At 43.4% G+C, this 25,224-nt stretch overlaps 1 protein-coding gene across 1 annotated transcript; it reads right to left on the minus strand.

Moving 5' to 3' along the window:
* Positions 1-605: 605 nt before the first annotated feature.
* HAL (histidine ammonia-lyase) lies at positions 606-23,987 on the minus strand. Its single transcript, XM_077845894.1, has 20 exons — positions 23,720-23,987; positions 23,043-23,103; positions 22,910-22,937; positions 22,539-22,613; positions 22,375-22,447; positions 22,211-22,277; positions 21,860-21,897; positions 21,119-21,244; positions 18,341-18,480; positions 16,606-16,653; positions 15,818-15,965; positions 14,993-15,088; positions 14,841-14,899; positions 13,810-13,890; positions 11,187-11,252; positions 10,944-11,109; positions 8,177-8,311; positions 4,235-4,343; positions 4,058-4,127; positions 606-1,409 (listed from the first exon to the last, which is right to left on the minus strand). The coding sequence occupies exons 1-20, from the start codon at positions 23,964-23,966 to the stop codon at positions 1,269-1,271; spliced, it is 1,974 nt and encodes a 657-aa protein (XP_077702020.1). The 5' UTR covers positions 23,967-23,987; the 3' UTR covers positions 606-1,268.
* Between the last annotated feature and the right edge of the window lie 1,237 nt (positions 23,988-25,224).

Genomic DNA, 25,224 nt, shown 5'->3' on the forward strand with positions numbered 1-25,224 from the left:
CAAGACCAGCCTTTTGGTAAACAGGCTCCTCGGCACATTTTCGATCACTGAATTGCTGTGGCAGCAGTTTTCATTTCTGTCTCCACCTTTTCCTGTGGACGAGGTGCCATCTAAAGAGTGAAAACCCTATTGTGAAATATGCTGTTGGACCCATTTTAGGCTGGAGCTGGGCAGGCAAGCTGGCAAGTGTGTCTGGTCTTTCTTTGGCCTACTGTAGTTTTTAGAGTCATGGTTTCAGATTCCTGCGCTGGAGTGCCTTGCATGCATTCACAAAAGGGGGTGCAAAGTCACAGATCTCAGCCTTGGGAAACCAAGAGGTCATCTGACCCATCTTTCATCCAGATGATTATACTTAAGCCTTCCAAGAAGGTCCTTTGTCATTTTTTGAGGAAAAAAACAGATTGGGTAACACGTCCCAGGGCCCCATCGATCTTTGTCAATAGTTCATCCTTTTAATGATTACCGTTACAGAGAAGGGGTTGGTTAACTCTGAACATAAGATTTCTTATTTTGGGGACAGGAGGCTTCTTAACGCAGGGTTATCACAGGGATGTGAATAGACTACTAACGCATAGTAAGACAGTAGTAATAATAACCTCCAACTCTAGCTTAAGCATCTGAGATTTTTTTTTGAGATATTTATTTCATAAATATCAATAAGGGCCACTCCAACAGCAATCTCTATATTCATTGCTTACCTCCTTTACACAAAACCTCTTGTTGACCTATTGACTGTGGTATGATGCAATTAATAGAAGAAAGAGAAGCTTCAGGACAAATTATGACTTTAAAAGAAGTTATTTATCAAGGCCTATTAAGGAACATTTATCGCATCACATCATGGTATAATTCAATCAGCCAAAGTCATCTGGTGGGGAGCTTAGCTTGTCAAACCAAAAGAAAAGAGGAAAAAAAAGAGAGATTCATAAAAGTCTAATGTTTTTGGAAAAGAATACTACCAATTTATTTCAAAATCTGAGTTCAAATAATGTGAAGTGGCCTGTGGCCTGTTGATATTGTTAAGGAAGAAAGGAAACTCTGATAATCTGAAAACAGCTTCTGTGTCTCAAACCAAGTCACCAAGAGCACAGTGCTGGAGTGAAGTGACTAGAATGCTGTCGCCAGCCTAACCAAAGGAGGTTTATAGAAGAACTGAATAATACAATGAATTGATCTGCCCAGGAAAGTCCTCAGGCCTCTTCTTCAGCATAATGTGCTTTACTATTAAACCAAGTACCCTCTGATCTGCTAATACATGACAAAGCCCTCTAAAGATCCCCAGACTCTGGGATTTTGGTGGATTTCTTATGTAGAAATTCCAGTGAAAAGGCTGTTGGAGAAACAGGTCTGGATTCTGGAATATGTTCCATTCTGTATTTTTCGATATATGGTGCAGCTACCTCCCAAACCTGAGAAGGATAAAATAGAGTCAAAATGTTGACGCCACTGTCCTCACATGCCATTAAACATCAGCTTCATCTGATCAAAACATCTATTGCTGACTAGGCACGTAGCAGCTGTTTACTTGCTTTTATTATAAGCCATTTGACACATGATCTGTATCAATTAGCTTCTGGCTGCATTAACAGCTTTTAAAATGCAAAGTCCAGAAGCTTTCTAAAGTCACCATAAAGGTGGTGACTTTAGAAAGCTTCATGGTGTTCAGCTGCTGAAAGCAGTTCTTCTGAAGTAAAATAAACAAACAAAACTGACAATTCAGTGTGGACAGAGTTAAGGAAAGCCGCCCCAAGGTATGACCATGTGTTTTCTAAGACAAGCTTTGAATAGGGCAGTGGATTTCCTCATTTGCTGGCTCTCCATGCCACATGTGCTCTGTTCCTTCCACTCTGGCTACGCAAAGTCTGACCTGTGGGCAGGCAGCATCGGCATCCCCTGGAATCAGACCCCCAGGAGGTTCATGGGCACGTACGTTACAGTTTGAGGAGCGATGCTTCATACCCTTGTCTCCTATGTACCTCCATCCACCAACCTGCTCCCTTTCAAGGATCACATCTTCTCAAGTTAAGGTTTTTGATTTACAGTTGCTTTTTAGCAGCTTGCTGCTAACAATCAAGGAGCGATTCCTATTCTTTTGTATTACCTTAGAAAATGTATTCTTTCAAAGGCTAGCTTCCTCGGAAAGCTACCTGCACCCCCATATTCATGCAGCATTAGTTATGAAGAACATGGAAGCGACCTAAGCGCCCACCAACAGATGTATAACAGCAGACCTCTGGCCTTTGGGAATGCAGGACCAGAGATTTCCCAGGCCACAGAGGCCAGCAAGTCTGTTTGAAGCCGCCTTGGCTTTCTGACAAGCCCAGCAATCTTCAGCAAAGCGTTTTTCGTATTTAAGATCACGAAACAAATGACTTTCCTTTGCACATCTATAGATCTTGTCCTCTTTTGCAGAAAAAAAACAGAACGTTCTTATGCCATCTCTGGGTACCAAGAAGCCAGACCTCCTTGCTCCATCCCCCACCCTGGGGGCACCCACCAAAATACTAGAACTTCTTGCACAACCTCTAAGCACCAGGATAACTCTGTAGGTGACATCAAGTCTGCATGTAATCAAGAAATGTCACTGACCACTATCCTCCTTTAACTGATTAAACCCCTTTAAATATTGCTGGGCCAGGCAGAAACCTGGAAGTGGGCTTTTGTTGTTGTTGTTATTTTAAAGATTTTATTTATTTCTCCATGAGAGACAGAGAGAGAGGCAGAGACGCAGGCAGAGGGAGACGCAGGCTCCATGCAGGGAGCCCGATGTGGAACTCGATCCCAGGACCCCAGGATCACACCCTGGGCCAAAGGCAGATGCTCAACCTCTGAGCCACCCGGTGTCACCCTTTTTTTTGGAAGTGGGCTTTTGGACAAGACTCTGCCTTTACCCCAGGTAGCTGGCCACCTGAATAATGCTCATATTATTTTACAATCAAAGCTCATCTCTTGAATATTGGCCTTTCAAGGGATGGGCAGCTGATTTTGAGTGATATGGGCAGAGGGGGTCAAAAGGTACAAACCTCTAGTTATAAAATAAATAAGTCTTACGGATAGACTATGCAACATGGTGACTATAGTTAATAATACTGTATTGTATATTTGAAAGTTACTAAGAGCAGATCTTAAAAGTTCTCACCATAAGAAGAAAGAAATTATAACTATGTATGGTGACAGATGTTAACTAGTCTTATTGTGGTGATAATTTTGCAAAATATACAAATATCAAATCATTATTTTATACTCCTATAACAAATATAATGTTATATGCCAGGTATATTTCAATTAATAAAAAGGCTAGCCTCTTATACACCTCTCGATGAGAACCAAAGTTGGCAGCAAGCAAGGGGCTTCCCCTCAGAGGGTGTATGTAGGGCATACTTAGGGATGACAGGTGTGAAGATCAAAGGGAAAAATCATTCCCCAAGAGCAGAGCAATGGTTCTAGGGGAAATCAAGAAGTCCTAGAGAATGTGATACCAACAAATTATGACAAAAGTCTCAAAAAATATATTTAAAAAATGAGTCAGCCTAGGAGGCATCTGTTCCTGTCAGATAAATCTACAGTCAATGAAGCCAGAGGAAATAAGTGGTATCTCACCTAGAGAGATGGGACAGGACACACCCCAGCACCAGACAGACCAACAGACCTTTGGAGTAAAAACCTGGGACTTTGTTAGTCATTGGACCAGTTGGAGGTGGTGAGGATAGCATCACGGAAAGAGAATGTACTTTTGAACAAAAGAGAATCTTCTTGGTGGGGGGGATGCATGAACCTTTCATCTCATTTTCTCCCCCTGAATACCCATCCCAAACTCCATTTAAAATCATTTCAGTTTCTAATTGCTAGATAGTCAGTGTTTGGGTGTAATATGGGACACTTAAGAGTTCATCAAATAGCTTTTTAGTTGCTGTGGAAGTTGCTTAAGTTCCTTTTCTGTTCATTTCCAAGGAATAGACAGGAGACAAGAGAATAAGAATATTTCTTCAGTCCCCACTCCCACTCTGCTTTCCCATAATGACCCCAAACTAGGAAGTAAGCTAAGTGGCCAACTTGCCTTCTGTTCTACGAGCAGCCTGTGTGCTGCCTCAATGTCTGGAGCCATGAAGCGATCTTTTATCCAGGGCCTACAGAGAAAGCAAGAAAGCACATCAAACCATCAGCCAAACATTAACTGCTGCCAGGGTTCACAGTTCTGCAATGATGTCACATCCAGGGACCTATTTGACTTTACCTTACAACAGAGCGCACGAGGTCATAGACCTTCTCTAGAGGAGTGGTTGTTCTCAGGGGGCGTAGAAACTCTATTCCTTGGCAGGCTGCAAGAAGCTCAATGGCCAGCACTGGAACAAGAAAGGTGGAGGGTATAGCTGTTTAAAACTGCCTTTGTGCTTGGGGAATATAACTCAAAGGAAGTTGAAAGCCATCTCTAGCCAATGAAGAGATGGTCGGTCCTCTGTCTACTGGTAGAATGAAGCCAACTTGGTATTTGGTGGCTTGTTGATATTGACCATCTTAAATTTGCTTTTCTACTCCCTTGGCTGTATCTTTAATGTTAAGAAGGGGAGTGCTATCCAGGTAAATATATTAGTCCTCTCCTTACTTTATCTGAGCAAGATGGATGACATGTGTGTCCTATTTCTACCTTTGTGTAAATGTCAATTGGTTTTTAGTCTTGCTGTTCCTTTGGCCTGAAATTCCTGGCACATACACCTTCATAGTATTGAAGGAGCCAGTGAATGAGCAAATGAATCTTTTGTTGCGGTAGATCTTGTTCGTTTCAAGCCTTCAGACTCAAAGTTGTCCCAAGCCCACTAAAACTGAAATTGTAGAAATTGGTATCTTGCCAACTTTAGGTTTCTTGATAAAATGCAGTTTTTTTTCCTAGTTAAGAACTCTTATTAAGTGTACGATACCTTGGGATCAACTTTGAATACCGGAACCTAAATTTCTCTACCTTTGGATTCCATTATTTGCCAAGAAAATACTTTAGAAGCTTCAAGTTGATCAAACCATTTAGGGGTCAACTGAAATGGAGTATTAAAAACATTTGACTTCTTAAAATTTATGAAGCACACTACAAACTCTGGTGAGTAGACAGGTCACAGTGGGAGCAGATGAAGTAGTAGAATCTATTTTGGACCTGGAAGAAACTTCACATCTTCTAGTCCAATCCCCTCACTTTATATATAAGGAATTGGAAACTTCAAGAAGTTTAGATAGGGTGGACAGGGAAGACATCTGAGATAAAATCTGCACAGCTACAAAGATGGAGGGAGGAAGTGAACCATGTGAAGTCCTGGGAGAGCAGTGTTGCAGGTGGAGGGGCCAGTGAGGACACAGATACTGAGGTAGGGATGTATCCTTGGCAGGTGCATGAGTAACACTGTGGTTCCAGGGTAAAGAACGGAATGGAGAGAGGTGTCAGTGAGAACCAGAGGCCAGATCACGTGTGATTGCTGTAGGCTACAGGAAGCGGGCTGGATTTTGTTTTGAGCACTAGGAAGTAACTGGTAAATTTTCAGCAGGAACATGGTGTAGTCAAAATGACATTTTAAGGACCATGCACTGGTTGTTGTATGTGGTGCCCGTAGAAGAACAGTAATGAAAACAACGGAGACCAATCAAAAGGTGCTGACAGAGCCATGATCTCGTGTCTTTTGATGGTAAGGTTGATTTGCTGATGAACTAGATAGAAGATCTGAGAACTGACAAGGGTGACTCTTTAGGCTTTTGGCCAGAGCAACATGCTCAATGCGGACATTAGGATCACACCATGGTAGGCAGATAATAACAAGTGTTGGTGAGGATGTGGACAAATCAGCTCTCAAACACTGCTGGTAAGAAAGTGACATGGCACAGCCACTTTGGAAAATAGTGTGGCAGTTCCTCAACAAGATGATCATAAGCTACCATATGACTCAGCAATTCCACTCTCGAGAAATGAAAACATATGTCTGCACAAAAACTTGTACACAAATGTCCACAGCAGCAGTATTTATATTAGCCAAAAAGTGGACAAAACCCAAATATCCCTCACCCGATGAATGGGTAAACAAAATGTGGTATATCCATACAATGGAATATTATCCAGCCAGAGAAAGGAATGAAGTGCTGACACATGCTACAGTGTGGAAGAAACTTGAACACATTGATTGTGCTGACTGAGCCATTACAAAAGCCCATGTGTTGTATGCCGTGTATGTGAAGTGTCCAGAACAGGCAAATCCAGAGAGAGAGAAAGTATATCAATGGGTGCCTGAGCCTGGGGGCCAGGTGAGAATGTGAGAGTGATAGGTAAAGGATACAAGGGTTCTTTTTGGGATGAAATTGTTCTAAAATTGATTTGCGGTAGTGATTGCACAACTCTGTGAATATACTAATAACAACTGAAGTGTACAATGCAAATGGGTGGTTGTAGGGTATGTAAATTATATCTCAATAAGAAGAGCACTTAACTCTCCCACATTTGTCTTAAAATACTGTAGTCCTTGCTTATCTGCTGTTTTGCTTTCTGCTGTTTCGGTGGCCCGAAGTCAACCACATTCTGGAAGCAGGTAATCCTTCTGATGATTTGTCAGATTCCTCCTCCTGTCGAATCATCAGGAGGTCAATAGTAGCCTAATGCTACTTCACAACACCTGCGGTATTCCCCTCACTTCATCTCGCCCTGTAGGCATTTTGTCATCGCACATCGTCACAAGAGGGTGAGTAAAGCACAATAAGGTATTTTGAGAGAGTTCACATTCACATAACTTTTATTTCAATATATTGTTATAATTGTTCTATTTGATTAATTATTCTTGCTAATCTCTTACTGTGCTTGATTTATAAATTAAACTATTATAGGTATGTACGTATAGGAAAAAACATGGTATACATAGGGCTTGGTACTAACCATGGTGTTAGTCATCCACCAGGGGTCTTGGAACATTCCCCCTCCTCCATGGATAAGGGGGGAATTATTGTAGTGATACTCTTTTGTCATCCCACAGCTTCCAATACAGTTGGGAAAATTTAGGAGCTTAGATAACAATGCCTAAAGGAAGGCTATTCCTCTTTAAAAAAATAACAAAACAAGTAGTAATTAAGGAGGCAGGGAGAGGTTGGTCTAACACGGCTCCACCCTAGAAACTATCTACCAAAAGGTATGGATTTGAATCTTGTTAAGCCTCCCGCAGCATACAGGAAACACAGGGAACAAAGATAACATGCAGATTAAAAGTTAAAAGTAACACCACAAGGAGGCTAACAGGTAAATCCAGAATGTCAGTCTCTAATAGAAGACTGACATGTTTTTTTAACTAGTCAATGGCATGAAGAAAAAAAGGAGAGGGGGCTGTTCTGGATGAAAAGAAGCTTAAAATCTTGACCACCAAATTTAAAATGTGGGCCTTGAATTCAGATTTGAACAAGGCCACTATGAAGACACTGAAATAATTGGGAAATTTTGAATATGTACTCAACAGTGATACTGAGACTTGATTTTTTGTTGGATATGATAACGGAATCATGGTGGATAAAAAAGCATTCATATTTAAGGGATAAAATATGCAGGAAGAAAATAATGTGATGGGATTCGCTTGAAAATACTTTGAGGGCAGCCCGGGTGGCTCAGCGGTTTAGCACCACTTTCAGCCCAGGGCGTGATCCTGGAGACCTAGGATGGAGTCCCATGTCAGGCTCCCTGCATGGAGCCTGCTTCTCCCACTGCCTGTGTCTCTGCCTCTCTCTCTCTCTGTGTCTCTCATGAATAAATAAATAAAATCTTAAAAAAAAAAAAACATACTTTGAGAAAAGGAAAAAAATGAAGCAAATGTGCTGTTGAGTCAGAGTTAGGTATAAAGGGGGGTTGTGGTACTAATCTCTCCACCTATGAATATGTTTTCAATTGTTTAAAAAATTAAGCCAACCGTGACACTTATTTGACAGCAGGTGTGGTTCTTAAATTTCAGTGAGCCTCAGAGTCACCTGGAAGACTTGTTAAACCCATATTGTTCTGTTCTCTTCCCTTGAGTTTCTGATTTAGTTAGCAGGTTGGGGGCCGGGCCTAAGAATCTGCCCTCCTAACAAGTTCCCAGGTGATGCTGATGCTGCTGGTAGGGATCCTACATTGAGGATCACACATGTTGTAGTTTATCAGTGAGGCCTGCCATCCCAGACTGGCCGGGTTTACCTTGTTCCACATGCTCGATGACCCGAAGGGCCTTCCTTGCTGCCCATCCTCCCATGGAGACATGGTCCTCTGTGGCAGCGCTGGTGGAGAGAGAGTCCACAGACGAGGGATGGCACAGAGCCTTGTTCTCAGAAACTGCAAGAGGCCAATGCAAGTTGAATATGCTAGTATGCTCATTTTCATATTAGAAATAGGAAAAATTGCCATGTTGGCTGCTCAATGTGCTCAACATTGTGGAGTATCCCCTCTAGAAGCTCTTGGTTGTTATCGAAGCACTGGATAGTCTAAAATTATTTTGGGAAGAGGAAGCAGGTTGGGTTTGTATCAAAATGAAAAGGAAGGACTAGTGAGTGTGCTAAGACCAGATAGAAACCTTATTACAAACCCTATTACAAAGACCAGTGGAAAACACTGGAAGCATTTAGCATGCCAGGGAGGCTAGGTAAAAAAGACATGGTGGGCTTTTCCAAGTACTCAAGAAGAACTGGACTGGTTGTATCAGCAGAGGAGGCATTAGAATTCAGGGTGGTATCTAAGGATGGAGACTGGACCCACAGATCTTGAGCAAGGAGATTTTACGGCTCAGACTGTCCAGTGATGACACAAGTGGTTGTACTGGGTTTGAACAAAGACTCCATGACTGCCAGACGTATCTTGGGGAGGAGGGGGAAATTCTAGAGATGGCCTAGATTGGTGTCTCCAACTTTATTGCGCCTATGAGTCACTCCCATCTTGTCAAAATGCAAATGTCGAGTTTCGAGTGGGGCCTGAGATTCTGCTGTTCTAACAAACTATCAACTGATGGCCAGATTCTTGGCTTGAGGACAACACATTAAGTAAGGAGGACCTAGATTACCGGGCTCCTCCTCCTGCCCCAGAAACCAGGGGAGAGTTTTCTCCCCTACATTTTTGCCCCTGAAGGCGGCTGGGTGAGACTTCAGTTGCCCTCTGTACTATAAAGGATCCCGAGATAATCTAGCGATGTAGACCAGGTGGTCAGCTCATCCTGGTCTGCCCAGGCCTTTCCAGGTTTCAAGTGCTGCAAGTCCCAGGTCCCAGGACCCTAAGCCTGCTTATATGGATAAGTGGTCTGTGGTGAGGCTCGTTCTGAAAGAGAAGTTACTTGGCCCTGGGAAAGAAAACTATTCATTTCCTTCTAATGAAACCAAGGTGCACAACTTCAATAGGCAGTTTAGGGAAGGAAAACACATTCAAACGAGGCTTTCCAAAGTCCCTGTTGTTTTCTAGATCTAGATCTGTTAATGTGAGAAGTCAGTGCCCTTGAAAGGAGTATTTTAATAAGGAGGTAAGTGAGCAATTAGAATATACTGGATAGAGGACACAATGAATTCCTTTTGGTTGTGTTGAGTTTCCATGTGAGGCTTTGGTGAGGAAGGGGTTAGGAGTAATATTAATAGCAACTAATATTTACTTTGTGCTTACACAACATGGCCAGGCACAGTTCTAAGGCTTTATATGCATTAATTCATCTAATCCTCAAATCAGTCCCCTTAGGTAAATTTATTACCCCCCATTTTGCAGAGGAGTAAACTGAGAGTGATAGGAAACTTGCTCCATATCACACCTCTGATAAATGGCAGAGTTGGAATTCGAACCTAGAGTCTATGCTCTTAACCACATGCTCTCTTGCCTCTTGGGTAGGTTTGCCCGAAAAAATACAGAATGTTTAGTTAACTCTGAATTTCAGAGAAAAACAAATGATTTTTTTGTACTTATGTCCTGAATAATTCAAATTTAAATGGAAACCCTGCATTTCTATTTGTTAAATTTGGCAATCATGTTTTAGGATTAAGTACTGATTAAAATGAGATTCACATTATTTGAAGTAAGAGCACAGATTTGAGAACAAAAATGCCTGGGTTTGAATTCAGTTCTACTTACTAGTTGTCCAGGGTAAGTCACCTAAGGTCTCAGATCTTCAGGTTTTCCTCTGTACAATGGAGGTAATAATAGTGCACGCCTCTTGGCATTGTTGTGACCATTAAGTGAGCAAATATAAATGAAGCCCTTGGCATGTTCTTTGTACTGAACCCTGTTCTAATGTGTTACTTACAGTTTTGAGTCAGAAATCAGCTATACTGAAGCTCAGTTTTCCTGGAGGGCATCTTCTTATGAGCATTTTTGCATATTATTTTTTTAAGAGAATTTATTTATTTGAGAGAAAGAGAGAGAGAGAAAACACAAGCTGAGAGGGAGCCAGCGAGAGAGGGAGAAGCAGACTCCCCACTGAGCAGGGAGCCTGAGGTGGGGCTTGAACTCCTGGATCATGACCTGAGCCACCCAGCCACCCTGCGTTTTTGCATATTGTAATCACATCTTTATGTTTTCAGTGTTTGGTATGTCTAATAGAATGTACCCAGAGTTTAATCATTCAGGTCAGTTCAAGTTTTGCCATTAATTATAGATATCTTTGTCTTTTTTCCTTCTGAAAGTCTTCAAATTGGGATTTGGGAAAAAGCTACAAAGGTGAAGTTCCTGTGTGATGTCAAATTGCTTTCTACAGAGAAATTGTGGAAACCTCATTATTCACAAAGTCATTAGGGTATTATTGTGTTTTCGTATAGCTTTGTTTACGTTTTATTTAGTTTTTTTCTAAAAAAATGTTAAAGAGACTTCCTTCTGCATTTCTACCAAGACAGGTGGGATGCGAAAGAGGTGGGGACAAAGATGGAATTCAAGGACAAAATTTGACACTTTCAGATGAAATGGACAGACTTGGGTTCTGGGCAAGGGGCAGTATTCTTACCGAGTGCTGCGGCTGTGCAATGTGCAATCATGAACCCAGAGTTCAGGCCACCTTCAGCCACCAGGAAGGCAGGCAGCTCACTGAGGGAGGGATTACAGAGCCTTTCTATTCTTCTTTCACTAATCGCAGCAAGTTCATGGATTCCAATGGCCAAATAGTCTAGAGCCTAGAAAGAGCATCTCAGTTCAGTTGGTTTAAATTGGATTATGCTTTCAGGGTTAGGAGCAATTCTAAAAAGCTTACTTTGGCTGGGTATTCACCATGGAAGTTTCCTCCAGAAATAGTCTCTCCTCTGCTGGCAAAAACCATCTTGCAAAACAGGTTAAGGCTAATTTTTAACACTGGTAGCTCTTGTACAAATATGGGTGGAGGGAAGGAGAGTCCTTCTACAAGCAGTTGTTGACATGAATGGATGCAAAAGCAAAAACAACAAAACAAATACCCAAAACCTTAAAGATGAATGATGTACACCTAATTGGGGGCCAAAGAAACATGGAACAGGAAACTTTTCTTTCTGAAATTAGAGATTCTCAAACACCATAACTATAGTTATTTGATGATTAGCACTTTCCCTCAAAAAGTATATATCTAAAATTAAGAACAGAGATCAGGACACTAGTTCTATTTTTTCAGTGGACTATGTGAGCTTGCCTTCCGTAGAAGAATTTGCTGAATGGAAGACTTTGCTGAGGAGCAACCACCAAATTGTCAGGAACAATCAATTCTTGAAAGACTTTCAAACTCTCTACTCAGTGATCCTGTAGCAACATTCATAGCAAATGGTGGCCAATAGGCTGTTGCAAACCCATCTAAGTAGGAGCAACTTAGACTCACCGCATATTAATGCCCTCAAAGATTATTCCATTCTATCACGCACTTCACTTAAACCAATAGGCACCCAGACAAATGCAATAACAACCCTTCCAAAGAGCTGACTTACATCTACTGGACTAGAGAATATTTATTTCTATCAACTAGGAACTCACTCTGTGTGAGAAAGATTCTGACTTCCAAAGAGCTGGAGATGCATGTATTACATTAACTTAGTCAAGTTGGGAGTTACCTTTTCTATGCATAAAACTGTGAGCCTGTTAGGCCCAGTGCTGGCTCTTCTCCACCAACCCACCCCCAGTCACAGGCCCTAGTCTTCTCTTCATTCTTTGAACCCTTTTTTTTTTTTCTTTGAACCCTTATAGCAAGTAATCTCTGCACCTACTTAGGACTTAAGCATGTTTGATTGTTCTCCAGTTCCAAATTTGTTGGTTATCAGATTATAGCAATTAGAATTTAGCATCCATAGCATTGAGCAACTGTGTTAATAGGTGCTCTGTATCTACAATTGAAAAATTAAGAATAATATTCTTTCAACTAATACCAGTATTGCAAGAAAATTCCCAAATATTACCTTATGGAAATTCATCAATAATTAAGAATCTTTAATTGAGAAAGGAAAGTACTTTCGGCTGAAATTTTTGCTGCAGTAAGTGGTGGGAGAATTTAGTAAGGAAATATCCCTCTCTCATATCCAGTAATTTAGTGGTAATTCTTTGTTTTTATTCTTTAAAATACCTTCTCAAGTCTAAATTATGGAAGTGTAGAATGGATACCTCTCCTCTACAAGAACTGGTAGACTTACATAGTCTTCATGAAAGCGCTATTCTGTTTTGGGGGGTAGAGTGGTGTTGAGGTAAGTGAGTTGAGAATCATTTAGTGTGGGTCTGACTTCACTGTAGAACAATCTGACATTGAGGACATAAAACACACATCCTGAAGTAAGCTTGTCAGAGAAACCACACTGGAAACATCCTGTGATAAATCTTACACAGGAAGATTTGCTGTGAAACCTGTCTGCTTACCTAAGCTGTGAAAGGCTTTCAGGGTTGTTAACTCAGCACTTTCTCCAGTGTTAAGAACTGAGGCAGGGGTATCTGGGTGGCTCAGTGGTTGAGCGTCTGCCTTCGGCTCAGGTCGTGATCCTGAGGTCCTGGGATCAAGTCCCTCATCAGGCTCCCCACAGGAAGCCCACTTCTCCCTCTGCCTATGTCTCTGCCTCTGTGTGTGTCTCATGAATAAACACATTTTAAAAAAAGAACTGAGGCAGACGTGGGATAGGAAAAATATATTCCTAAGGGCCTGGGTGGTCTTCAAAGGCAATATCAAGTATCTCTGTGAAGACTTTGCCAGTGTGACCCTGGACTGACCACATCAACATCTAGGAACTATACCATCAAAGAACATTCCAAAGCAAAAAGAATTTGGCTCTACAATACCTACACCATGAAGAAAAGAAGGGTTTCATCTTTGAGAAATGGAAGGATTCTTACTATTCTTCATAAAATTTGGAAACCCTGATTGGAGTAAAGTCCGCACCAAAAATAAAAACCTGAGATGAGGAAAGCCATAACTCTTGGGGCAATACTTTGGTAAATGTCAACAAATTGCCTTCCGTTTAAGGTATCCCCGGAGCCAGGAAGGCTTGCATAAATGCCAAGCTACCCAGGGTCCCCACAATCACATTTGTGACATGGGTCTTCATCCTCTATCAGCAATCTCAGCCCTGGCTCTTGGGGCAAATGTTTTCATGAACTGTCTCAGCCAATGCTGGGAAGACACCCTTTAGCCTTTAATGGGTCCATATGGAAAGCACCGTGTGTTAGACTCTGAAGTGAAGTCAGGTTCACAGATCTGCCTCTGTCACTTACCAGCTCAAATCTAGAGAGAGTCACTTAACCTCTGAACCTCAGGTATTTAGTCTATGAAACAGAGTGACAGAATGAAGATGCTATACAAAACAATCACTTTAGCAGATCTAAAGATTACCAGCTGGAATTCTATAATTCTGGCTTAGGAAGCAGTCAAAAGATACAGGATTATCTGTTGCACTATTAAGTTCTGTGGTAATGATGTTCTTCACAAATGCTATCGTGTCATTCACCACACCGTGGACCTAAAATATAAGATCAGATGAGTGAATACATTGAAAACACTAATAATGGTGTCTGTCATGTAGAGTCTGATATTCGTATTAGAATAGCAAGGATGTTTTAAACTGGGATTTATTTGTGCTGTACGGATAATTTAGCAATATTTTGCCATAGACATTTTCAATCAACTGGCTAGAATGGAACTTGCTGAGTAAAAGGAAATGAGGGTATTTACTCCAGGGAGGACTCTCGATTACACTCTAGACTAGCAACGGGCACAAGATGAAATATTGTTTCATTCTTGAGAAGTATATTAATCTCTCATCTGATTAATTGCCATATACAAATGAGCTGTAACATTTTTTTTTTTAATTGGAGTTCAATTTGCCAACATATAGCATAACACCTAGTGCTCATCCCATCAAGTGGAGCTGTAACATTTGTAATGCTGAATGCCTCATGCCAACTCAGGTCCTTTGCATTTTTTTAAATCTAAAGTTAAGCCTCACAGATTTACTTGTGATGGTTTGTATCTGCTTATTAAATGCAGATAAGGTACAACCACGATATGCACTTGAATTATGATTCGCTTTTCCTGCGAACCTCGATGGCATGCTGGTTCTTGTTGTACCTAAAAGAGAGAACCAGTTAAGTCCCACTAACTGGTTAGGATGATGTTATTACTAAGCATTTTTAAAAGTGAGGGCACTAAACCAACCTAGCAAGTTGTCTCTTGTGCTTCCGTACGAGAGAAGCGAGCAAAGCAAATCCAAAGGAAACAAACAGCTTATCACGTAGAATAGAAAGTCTGCAATAACTGGACAAATAGAAGTAGGATATGCATCATTTTTAAAAGAGGCAGTAAGGAAATTTGGATTATAATTGACCATTACATGACTTATTCACACGTTCCTCTTTTTCTGTTCCCCCCTCCCCGAGTTGGAAAAAAGCAAAGATTTTTTTGTTTGTTTACCTGTGGACAGCAGCGCAAGGTATATGCATCCTGAACACGATCACAGAACCTGTGACTTTCTGTGGAAGGTTATGGCAAGGGACAGGTTATCAATTTTTTTTTCCCACAAAACACAAAACTGCATCAGCTCATTTGCAGAAACATGCCCAGACCTGCTATTTCAGATGGGTGGTGGTCTGAGTCCAAGAGGGATCGAAACCGAAAAGCAACTTCAATTTGCCCACGATGAGGGCGAACAGCATGGATGTCTAGGTTTGACAGAAGGAAAAAAAAGTCAGAGCAATTCTTACATTAGTACAGACTACCATCGATGGTTCAGAACCAGAGGTTCTTACCACCATTCCCAATTAGAAACTTTACCCCAAAAGCAAGATTTCCCTTACCAACTGTATATCTTCCACTTTAAATAGCCAAGTGCAAACTATATGTTGGGCCCACTGGGAATTCAACTTGAGAACCTGGGTCTACCCTAAAAAGATTTAGGCTCAAATGGAAGGGAGCTCTGCAGCGGCCAATTTTTGATCATTTTATATCATCTCTAGACAGTTTTTCTGTCCTACTACATATAATGGTAGGCAGTCTTTCAAATTCACTACTTTACAGGTAAGCTGCAACTTCTATTGTTGTCCTCTCCCAATTTTCTAAGGGGAACCAACTTTAGTCCTGCTCTACTTCTAAAACCCTGTGAACAGGTTCCTAAGACAGCACCCAGTCTGATGGGAGTCAGACTTGGGTGATCCGGAATCCTGGGCAAACTCTAGAGTCAGCATCTGTCTGTAAAATGTGGTCATTGTAAGGATCAAGTGTGGCACAACTCGGAGGAAGATGTGGCAATACTGGACCTGCTGTAGGCACTTGGGTTTTTTTCTTCTTCCCCTACCGTCCACTCCCACCATTCTCATGTCTAAAGACCTAGACCCACCCGCCCAACCTGCTCCAGTTGACGAATAGCAACCCAGTGGAAGAACTGTGCTGACCAGTGTCGAAGGCCTTGGTAGTACCCTTGAGCACCTCCAGAGTCAGGGCGGCCACGATGTCTGCCTGGCGTGCAATAGCACTGGCTCTCTCCACGGCTTCACAGCCCAGGGACGTGATCATCTGTGTCCCGTTGATGAGCGCCAGGCCCTTTGAAAAGGAAGAGGGAAGTCCTTTGCTAGATTTATTGTAACCCATGTTCAAGTTGATTTCATATCTTTTGTTTCCATAAGAGGAGAGTTGACCAGTCGGCTGAGTGGTGTTTATTTATGTTTTCTAAAGTGCAGGGCAGTAATGCTTATGTAAGCGTGGGAGGATTAAGTTCCATCCTATGCAAAATTGCTGTATAAACCTGGCAAATGGAATACCTGTTAAGTATTCCCATTCTCAAGGCAGCCAGGAACCGCCAGTGCAGACTGCACATGAAATCTTTATAGCTCCTAATTATGCTGCTTTTCTTTAACTGCTCATCAGAGTTGACGAGATATCATAAAAATTCTGGTCCAAGACTCTTGGTTGAGAGCACTCTGAGGAATCTTGATTTCTAGCATCTGTGAGGTATCTTTAGAGATCCTGCTTTGAAGTTTAAGTTCTTAGGTCAGAGAACCCCTAAGCATCTATGGCATAAAGAATCTTTTAAATGCTTGTGGAGGAGTGCTTTCTTCAGTGACAAACTTTTTAACAAACATGAAAGCCACATTTAAGAAACCCAAGAGACTGATCTTAAGACTGAAAATAATATACAAATAAAGCCTTATTAAAATGAGTAAATTTTCCTTGATCTGTTTACCTCTTTTGGTTTCAAAACAACTGGTTTCAATCCATGAGCTTCCAGGACCTGCAGAATGGTTAAAAAGATAAAAAATGGATATCAATGAAATACCGATTTATTTCCAATTTCATAAGGAATCAGTAAAATATCCTTCAGCCTAAAGATCTGTTTTATAAAAAGTTAGACCTATGTGAATTGATTCTGTTCATCGACTCTGGTCTACGCTCTAGTTCTGTTCTTTAGTCTAAAAGTAGACTTACATTTCACATAATTTTTGTACTTAAATAAGGGGCTCTAGCATTTACAGAAGTAACCCTGGATGTTGGTTCCTAGGTCCTTTGTATTCAACGTCTACCTTAGTGACTCACTTTTTCTCCTGCTGCTTTCTGAGCACATATGGGCACTTCATACTGTACTGAGGCTGGGTTCCTGACTGTCCACAATTCTCTGCCTCCAGAGCTTGACCTAAAAACTCCTCCACCCTCATCCTACTTAGCTAAACACTGGCAGAATAATCTTCCCCTGAAATAAAAGAAGTGGAACAGTCATTACATTAAGGTCCCTTTAGGGAAGAAGGAAGACAGAGTCAGCACCATTCACCATGTCCATTTCACAAGCTTATTAGCATACTCATTACACACCACTCTGTCCTGGGTGTTGGACCAGGGCTGGCCTAGGAAAATTGAGACAGTCTAGCTCAGGGGCAATTACAGACAATTACAGATTTAAGAATATCGTAAGTGTTCTAGGAAGTAGGGAGTGTGTGGGGTTTGCAGGCAAATGAGCAGATAAGATGCTGGAAGAGCACAAAGGAGGGGCCAGGGAGGAGAACCTGAAGGACAGAGAGGGAAGCTTCCCAGAGGACTTCTGAGCAGGAGGAGCAGGAGGAGCAGGAGTGAGTGGGGAAGAGAAGAATGAGCCTGGGGTGGTCCCTCTGTCCCAGACACAGCACATTCCAGCTGTAAGGAAGCTCCAGCTCCTGTAACGTAGAACCTAGGAGGAGGCATTAGACCAAGACTCTCACAAATCACTTAAACTTTATTCTAAGGACAATGGCAAGCATTACAGGCTTCAGCCAGGCACACTCAAATTTGCTGTGGGAAGGTGGCTGAGCAAACACCCTGCACCAAGAAATAAAGATCAAGTTCTAGAGAAGAAAAGTGATCTGGAACCTATATCCACCTAAGGATTATCTGTTCCCTTAACTTCTCCTCCTTGGTCCTCTGCCCCTTCACTGAGGGATCTCAGCAATTGATCTGAGCTAACACTTCAAATAATTCTTTGGGCTGCTCCGATGGAATCTGGAGATGGATGAACAAGCCCTTCTGATTAGCCATTGGGGTAGGAGCTGGGAGGGAGAAGGAGCCTGCTTTCCAGAGGCCATACAGTCAGTGCTATGATCCACAGCTCTGTCCTGTGAGACCAGAGACTAAATAAACCCACAACAGTGTGAGGTCTCCTAGATAAGCCCTGGAATAGTTTTAGCTGAAGAATAAATTGCTGGGGTTAACACTGGCCACTGTACCTTTTCTCCAAGGTGACCATCGAGTTCCAGAAGCCTGAGGGTAATGTATGGAAGCTAAGAGCCTTACCTAGGTTGACTTGTAAGCTCCAGTTTTCATCTACAAAACAGGGATAACGGTGGCTCCATCCCCAGGCTGCCGTAAGGATTCAGTGCTACAAAGCATGCCAGAGCAGCTGGCGTCCAGCCTGGGGAAATTACTGCGGATGCAAGTTGTTATTAAAGTCTTACGTATTTAGCGTCAGCCCAGCCACTCTTTGGAGACCACATCTTCCCTTCTCCAATTAGCCCAAGAGCAAGATGAGAGAGTGGAGCAAGGTCTCCACTTGCACCAACGGTTCCTTTCTCTGGAACGTAGGGCAGGCAGGAGGCTGGGAGAGAAAGAGGCACCAATTACTTCTGGCTATCCTCATTCAGCCAGGGAGGCCAACCTCCCCCCCCCCCCCCCATAGGAGCTAGGATCGCTTTATGGCACAAATACCTGGGGAAAGACAATTCCTCAAGCCTAACTAATGCTTAAGGGACCTGGCTGAGCCGCTATTAAAAAAAAAAAAAAAAAAGGCAGAGGGGAATAAGAAGGGATAAGCAGGAAGGAGCACCAGCCAAAGCAACCTTGAGAAAGAAGAACAAAGCTGGAGATATCACAATCTCAGATTTCAAGATACACTACAAAGCTGTAGTAATCAAAACAGTATGGTGCTGGCATAGAAACAGATATATAGATCAATGGAACAGAACAGAGAACCCAGAAATAATGGCCTATGCCTAAATGGTTGATAAATCTATAGCAGAGAACATAAGAATATACAATGGGGAAAACAGTCTTGTCAATAAAAGGTGCTGGGAAACCTAGACCACTTTCTCACACCATATATAAAAATTACCTCAAAATGGACTAAGGACACAAATGTAAGACCCAAAACCATAAAGCTCCTAGAAGAAAACATAAGCAGTAATCACTAATCTTGGCCTTAGCAACATTTTTGTAGACATGGCTCCTCAGGCAACGGAAGCAAAAGCAAAAATAAACTATTGGGACTATACCCAAATAAAATATTTTATACAACAAAGGAAGTCATCAACAAAAGGAAAAGACAACCTACTGAATGGGAGATGTTTGCAAATGATATGTGTGATAAGGGGGTCAGAATCCAAAATATATAAAGAACTTAAAGAACTCAACACCAAATAATCCAATTAAAAAATGGGCAGAGGACCTGAATAGACATTTTTTCAAAGAAGACATACGGAAGGCCAACAGACATATAAAAAGATGCTCAGCATTACTAATCATCAGGGAAATGCAAATCAAAACCACAATTGGCTATTGCCTCACATCTGGCAAAATGGCTAAAATAAAACAACTCAAGAAACAACAAGTGTTGATGAGGAAGTGGAGAAAGGGGAATGTTGTGCACTGTTGGTGGGAATGCCAGTCGGTACAGCCACTGTGGGAAACAGTATGAAATCTCAAAACATTAAAAATAGAAATACCATATGCTCCAGTAATTCCACTACTGGGTAGTTAGATGTAAAGAAAATGAAAACACTAATTTGAAAAAAAGATACATGTCACCCCTATATTTACTGTAGCATTATTTATAAAAGCCCAGATACGAAAGCAGCCCAAGGATCCAATGATAGATGAATGGATAAGAAAGAGGTGAAAGAGGTGAACTATTGCTCAGCTATAACAAGTAATGAGATCTTGCCATTTGTGACAACATGGATGGAACCAGTGGATACTATGCTAAATAAAATAAGTCAGAGATAAATACCAGGTGATTTCATTCGTATGTGGAATCTAAAACAAAAACAACAGAATTAGATTCATAAATATGGAGAATAAAATTATGGTTGACAGAGGTGGGGGCATAGGCAAAATGGGTGAAGGGGAGTGGAAGACAAAGGCTTTCTAGTTATGGAATGAGTAAGTCATGAGGATGAAAGGTACAGCATAGGAAATATATATATTTTTTTAAGTTTAGACTTTATCCTAAGGACAATGGAAAGCATTCAGATTTTAGCCAGACATACTCAGATTTGCTGTGTGGAGGTGGTTGGGAAACCCTGTACATAGAGAAATAATCCAGACCAGGCTGCATGGAAAGAAGGTGATCTGAAACTCACATCCCCAAAGGATTATCTATTCCTTTAACTTTTTCCTCCTCCTTGGTCCTCTACCCCCTTTGCACTTACTATGCATGTTCTAATCAGACCAAGAAATTTTTAGAAATTGTAACAATGCATCTTAAAGATCAGGAACTAGCTGTTGTTCATTACAGCTTTGATCCTAGGAACAAGTTATAAATGATCTAAATATGAATTAAGAGACTTCCATATGAGCAAAGAGTGTGTGTAGCCATTAGAAGCTATTGAAGAAAAAAAAAGCTATTGGAGAATGTTTGGAAACATATACATATTTACATTAAAAAAGTAATATAAAGAACCTTTGTACACTGCTGGTGGGAATGCAGGTTGGTGCAGCCACTCTGGAAAACATTATGGAAGGTCCTCAAAAAGTTGAAAATAGAGCTACCCTACAACCCAGCAATTGCACTACTGGGTATTTACCCCAAAGATACAAACGTAGTGATCCACTACTGAACTACTGAAATGGTGTTTGGGATGGACATTGAGGAATTGTTGTGTTTCTCAGACGATTGGCTGCAGCTTCTATAAACCACATCTGGGCATCACTGAATTAAAGGTTCTCTCTAGCTTTGAGCTTAGGGATAGACTTAAGGAGTTTGTTCCAGACTTCTATAAAGATGCCAAATACTAAGCAAAGGGTGATGAAGAATGAGTTGAAGGTACATAGGAGTAAGCGTCTCTGCCCCCACCCTCACCCCCTCAGCCATCCTCCTTCTCACCAAGCCCATTTCCATTCATCTCCATCATTTTATGTCATCTTGTCTCTGCTAGTTCCTCACTATGCCTTCAACCAAATCTACTTGTGGTACATGCCCAGCCTCAATGGAGGGTCAGCCTGGAGATCCATGGCATTACCATTAAATACTTCGATAACTCGCTTGAGGGTCTCCAGGGAAATGCCACTGTATCCTTTGGCCAAGACATTGATCCTTAAAGCCAAGAGCATCCGACATCTTTCAGGGATTAGTGGTTTCCCGACACCTGAGAAACAGAATTGATATTCTTCTCCTAGAAAAATCAAAACCTTTCCCACCTCCAACTCTCAAATCTTTCTCCACTTCAGTCCTGTCTCCTACCACCTTTCTCCTCTTGACTCAGATAGTTGGACCACTCTCCTTCCTGACTGTCCTGCTTCTGAAAGTCCCATCTTCTAGAGAAATGTGAAAGCCCAGTTTTGCCTTTTCAGTTCTCTTCCCTCGAATGCTTCAGTGAGCCCCACCTAACCCGACACCCTTAGAATACCATCCAGACTAGATTCTTGACAGACCTTCCCACCTCACCTCATCCTGATCAACTCATTCCCTGAATTCCAGCCTTAACTTCGTTCCCTGAATGCACCACTCTGTTGGCATGGCAGTACACGTGCTCCTGCCCCAACCCCATCCCTCCAACTTGGACCATTCCTTTTCTGATTCAGCTGAAAGGTGGTCTTGCATGGTGCCTTGTGCTTCCCTTCCTCCCCTGAAGCAGAATTGGCACTAGTTTTTAGAGTGCACCAGCTATTCACAGCTGTTACAGGATGCCTCACGCCGTGCTGCACTTTATTCATCAGATCAAACAAGATCTATAAGTCACTTAATGTTTGAAATGACTTACCTGAAGAGTGTGAACGTACTAAGTTGACCTGGAGCTCTCTGGAAGAGAAAGGGAAGACCTCTCTTAGATATCTCGCAGTGAACGTGTCCCCTCAGCTAGGGAAATGAAGGGAAGAACAGGTGACTCTTTGGAGAGACAGACTAAAGGCAGTGGGATGCATGCAAGGGAAGAAAGCAGCAAGCCTGTGTTTTCAATGCCAGCTTGTATGCAAGTGAACAGGAACCTCATCCTCCTCATCTGGAAATTGGGGCAAATGTTAATTACTTCTCTTGTTGAAAGTAATCTCAAAGATGGGGACACTCGGAGGCATGTGAATGTGTGTTTGCTGAGGAGGGTGGGGGTCAGACTTACTCTAGCTTATTGACAGGAATTACAGTTCTGGCAAATTTCCCAAAACCTGTAGTTATACCATAAACAACTAGAACAAAAGTAAAAACAGACATTGTACCATTAGAGGCAGACCATTAAAAAAAAAATTCAATAGCAAGAATTGTATGACAAAGAGAAAAGGATACCAGTTTTTTCTTTCACGATGCTCTCTATGACTTCCCTGGATTTTTGCACCTTCTTTTCAGCAGTTGGGGTGAGCTAGGAAAACGTCGGTCAAAGCAGAGCACATTGAAAACTTCATAGGCAGTGAAAAAGGCCAGACGATATCCTTCCCCGCCCTCCCCTGTACCTTTATTTTGTAGTGTCCTTTCCCCAGGTTGACCAGATCCTCTGTGGTCAGACTGTCCCCATCTAAGGCAATGTACTGCACAAAAGAAGGGGACCTCTGTGAGCTTGGGCAGCCGGGCTGCTTGGCCAAGACAGTGGGGAAGAGATTTCCCCCCTGCTCTGAAACATTCGTGTGTTGGTGGGAAAGGCCGCTTGCTCAAGAGGTCGCTGAGTAAAGAAAGCTAGAAGCGAGCAGAATGCCTCTTCCTACTCCGCAGAGCGGGATAAAGCCCCGTCCTGATGCCGTTTGCTCATAAATTTGGCTGGCCCTACCCCTCCTGAAACGAGGGGGACTTAATTTTCTTTACCAAAAGAGTGTGGCTTGCAGCTTACCTTTTCAGGCTCCCGGTACTTGCTGTACCTGACGCCTGGTAAAGGAAAACCCCGGGGAGTGTGAGACCGCCCCAGGCCGCCCGCCCCCCGCGGAGGAGCCCCCAGGGCAGCCCCGGCCCCCAGGAAAGGATACAGGTACACTCCTTCTGGTTGCGATGGGATGAAGTCGGGGGACATGGCATCGCCTTCTATGACTGAAACAAGCATACAAGAGAGGCTCCCTTAGGGATGGCGGGGAGAACCGCACTTGGCATTGCTGGTAAACCCAGAAAGGGCTCTTCCACTCCCTCTCATGTGTGGAGAAATGGCTGCTTTAAAAGGACTTCGGGGGGCCCTTAGCATCTTTGCCGAGGAGGAGAGCAAAAGGCACAGACGCAGGTGTCTGGGGTGGGCGGGGTTTCATACAGAAGTTCAAGAGCTAGCCCCCACCCCCACCCCCACCCCCAGCTCCAGCCCGGCTTTATTTTGTTTTAATCGGAACCCCTTAGGCCTCTGTGCCCCTGGCTTCCAGGCGCTTCTGAAGGGCAGAAGGGTCTTCAAAATGATTGTCTCCCTGCCCAGGGATCCAGACAGGCCGTCTTGGGTTCGAAGGTAGCCTTTGCTGCCTACCAGAGGCGCCCTCTAGGCAGGTCAGCCCATTCCTGGACTGTCGCCTTGTTGGAAAGGGGGGCCGGGGGCGGGGGGCAGAGGGGGAGTCCCTCCCTCCCCCAGGCGCAGGCGCGTTCGGGCCTCTGGGCCGCGGCAGGTGCAGGTGCGAGCCCGCAGCCAGCCGCACCTGCCGGGGGCCGAGCGAGGGCCGCGGCCACTCACCCACTTCCACGAACTCGTTGTCCTCCAGGGCCGCGTGGAGCGGGTCCTCGCTGTCCAGCAGGCCCAGGCCCTTGCACCGGCGCACGAGGAAGCGCGCGTCGTCCGCCGAGGCGAAGCCGCCGTTGTCCGGCTTGTTCTTGATGTACCTCCGGATGGCCTCGCGGCCCAGCCAGCCCACGGTGAGCGCCGCGTCCCCGCAGGGCACCGCCAGCCACTCGCCGCGCACGTGCGCCGTGTACCTGGGCATCGCTGCTCCCGCGCGGGCGGGCGGCGCGGGCTTTATCTGGGAGCGACGCGAGGTGGGGTCGCCGGGAGGAGCGGAGCGGGAGGGACTTTCAGACACGCCCCTCTCCTGCTTTACTCATCCGCACAGTGGACAAATATTTATTGAGGGCCGCGCAGTGGCCCTTTGGGTTTCCGCAGCCGAGCTGGGGCGGGAGACGGGGATGCGCGGGCAGGTGGGCGGCAGGTGAGCCGGGCAGCCCGCGCTCTCGCAGGAGGGCCTGGCTTCTCCCGGCCCGGTGGCGGGTCCCAGTGCCTGTGGGCACTTGCTGGGCGGGTGGGGGGCTCTCATAGGGGTCCCTGAGTTCTCCCTCCCCTGGCTTCTGTGTTCTCCACTGATGGCAGCTTACAAACACCGTGTTCCTGTTTTTATCTGGAATTACTCAACTGTAAAAGGCACCTTCTGGCCTACTGTGACACCAGGGAGTGTGGCAATCTTCATTTTTGTGTTGATTCCGCAAACATGTGTTGAGCAACTGCCGCCTGCCACCCCTGAGGTTTTCTAAAGCTGTCTGTCCACAAAGGGAGGCTGCGAAAGTCAGGGATGGTTCTCACGAGGAAAGGTCACCGATGAATGAGCTACTGCGGCTTGGAGGTCAACAGCTCAGCAGGCCAGAGTGGGACTCCAGCTCCACTCTATTAGCTCTGAGCGAGTAAGTTATTAATTAGCCTCTGTTTCCCTTTCAAAGGGGAAAGGGAGCAAACTGCCTCACTGCTGTATTGGCAGTATCTTCTTGGCATCAGATCCTGGCTCTGCCATTTACTATGTGACCTCTGGGTGAGTAATTTGACTTTTTTGAGGTCTCAGTGTTTTCATCTCTAAGCTGGAGATAATGCTAGTGCCTATTTCAAAGGGCCTTAGGGAAGATAAAGTGAGTTCATATGTCTAAAGCCCTTAGTGCAGCACACGGTGCATTGGAAATATTCTGGAAGTGTTTGTGATTACATCATTTGCACTTGAATGCTCTGTATACCTATTTTGCCTTCTAAATGCTCTTTCATAAAAAAAAAAAAAAGTTCTTTCACCTTGAGACATGGCTATCTCTAATCCAGTTAAGCATCTTTAATACAGTTAACTGCTCCCTGCACCCAATTCGTTACTGGTAGATTAAGGTACTCTGAAAAGCATGAAAAAGGAATCAAAGTAATGTTGGCACTGTTTTAACTAAGCAGCATTTTAGTAGTTAAGCCAGTTTCTGGACATGTGGTTATTGCAATGGGAA

This window comes from Canis aureus, chromosome 13 (genome assembly GCF_053574225.1).
Source record: "Canis aureus isolate CA01 chromosome 13, VMU_Caureus_v.1.0, whole genome shotgun sequence".
NCBI classification, from domain to species: domain Eukaryota; kingdom Metazoa; phylum Chordata; class Mammalia; order Carnivora; family Canidae; genus Canis; species Canis aureus.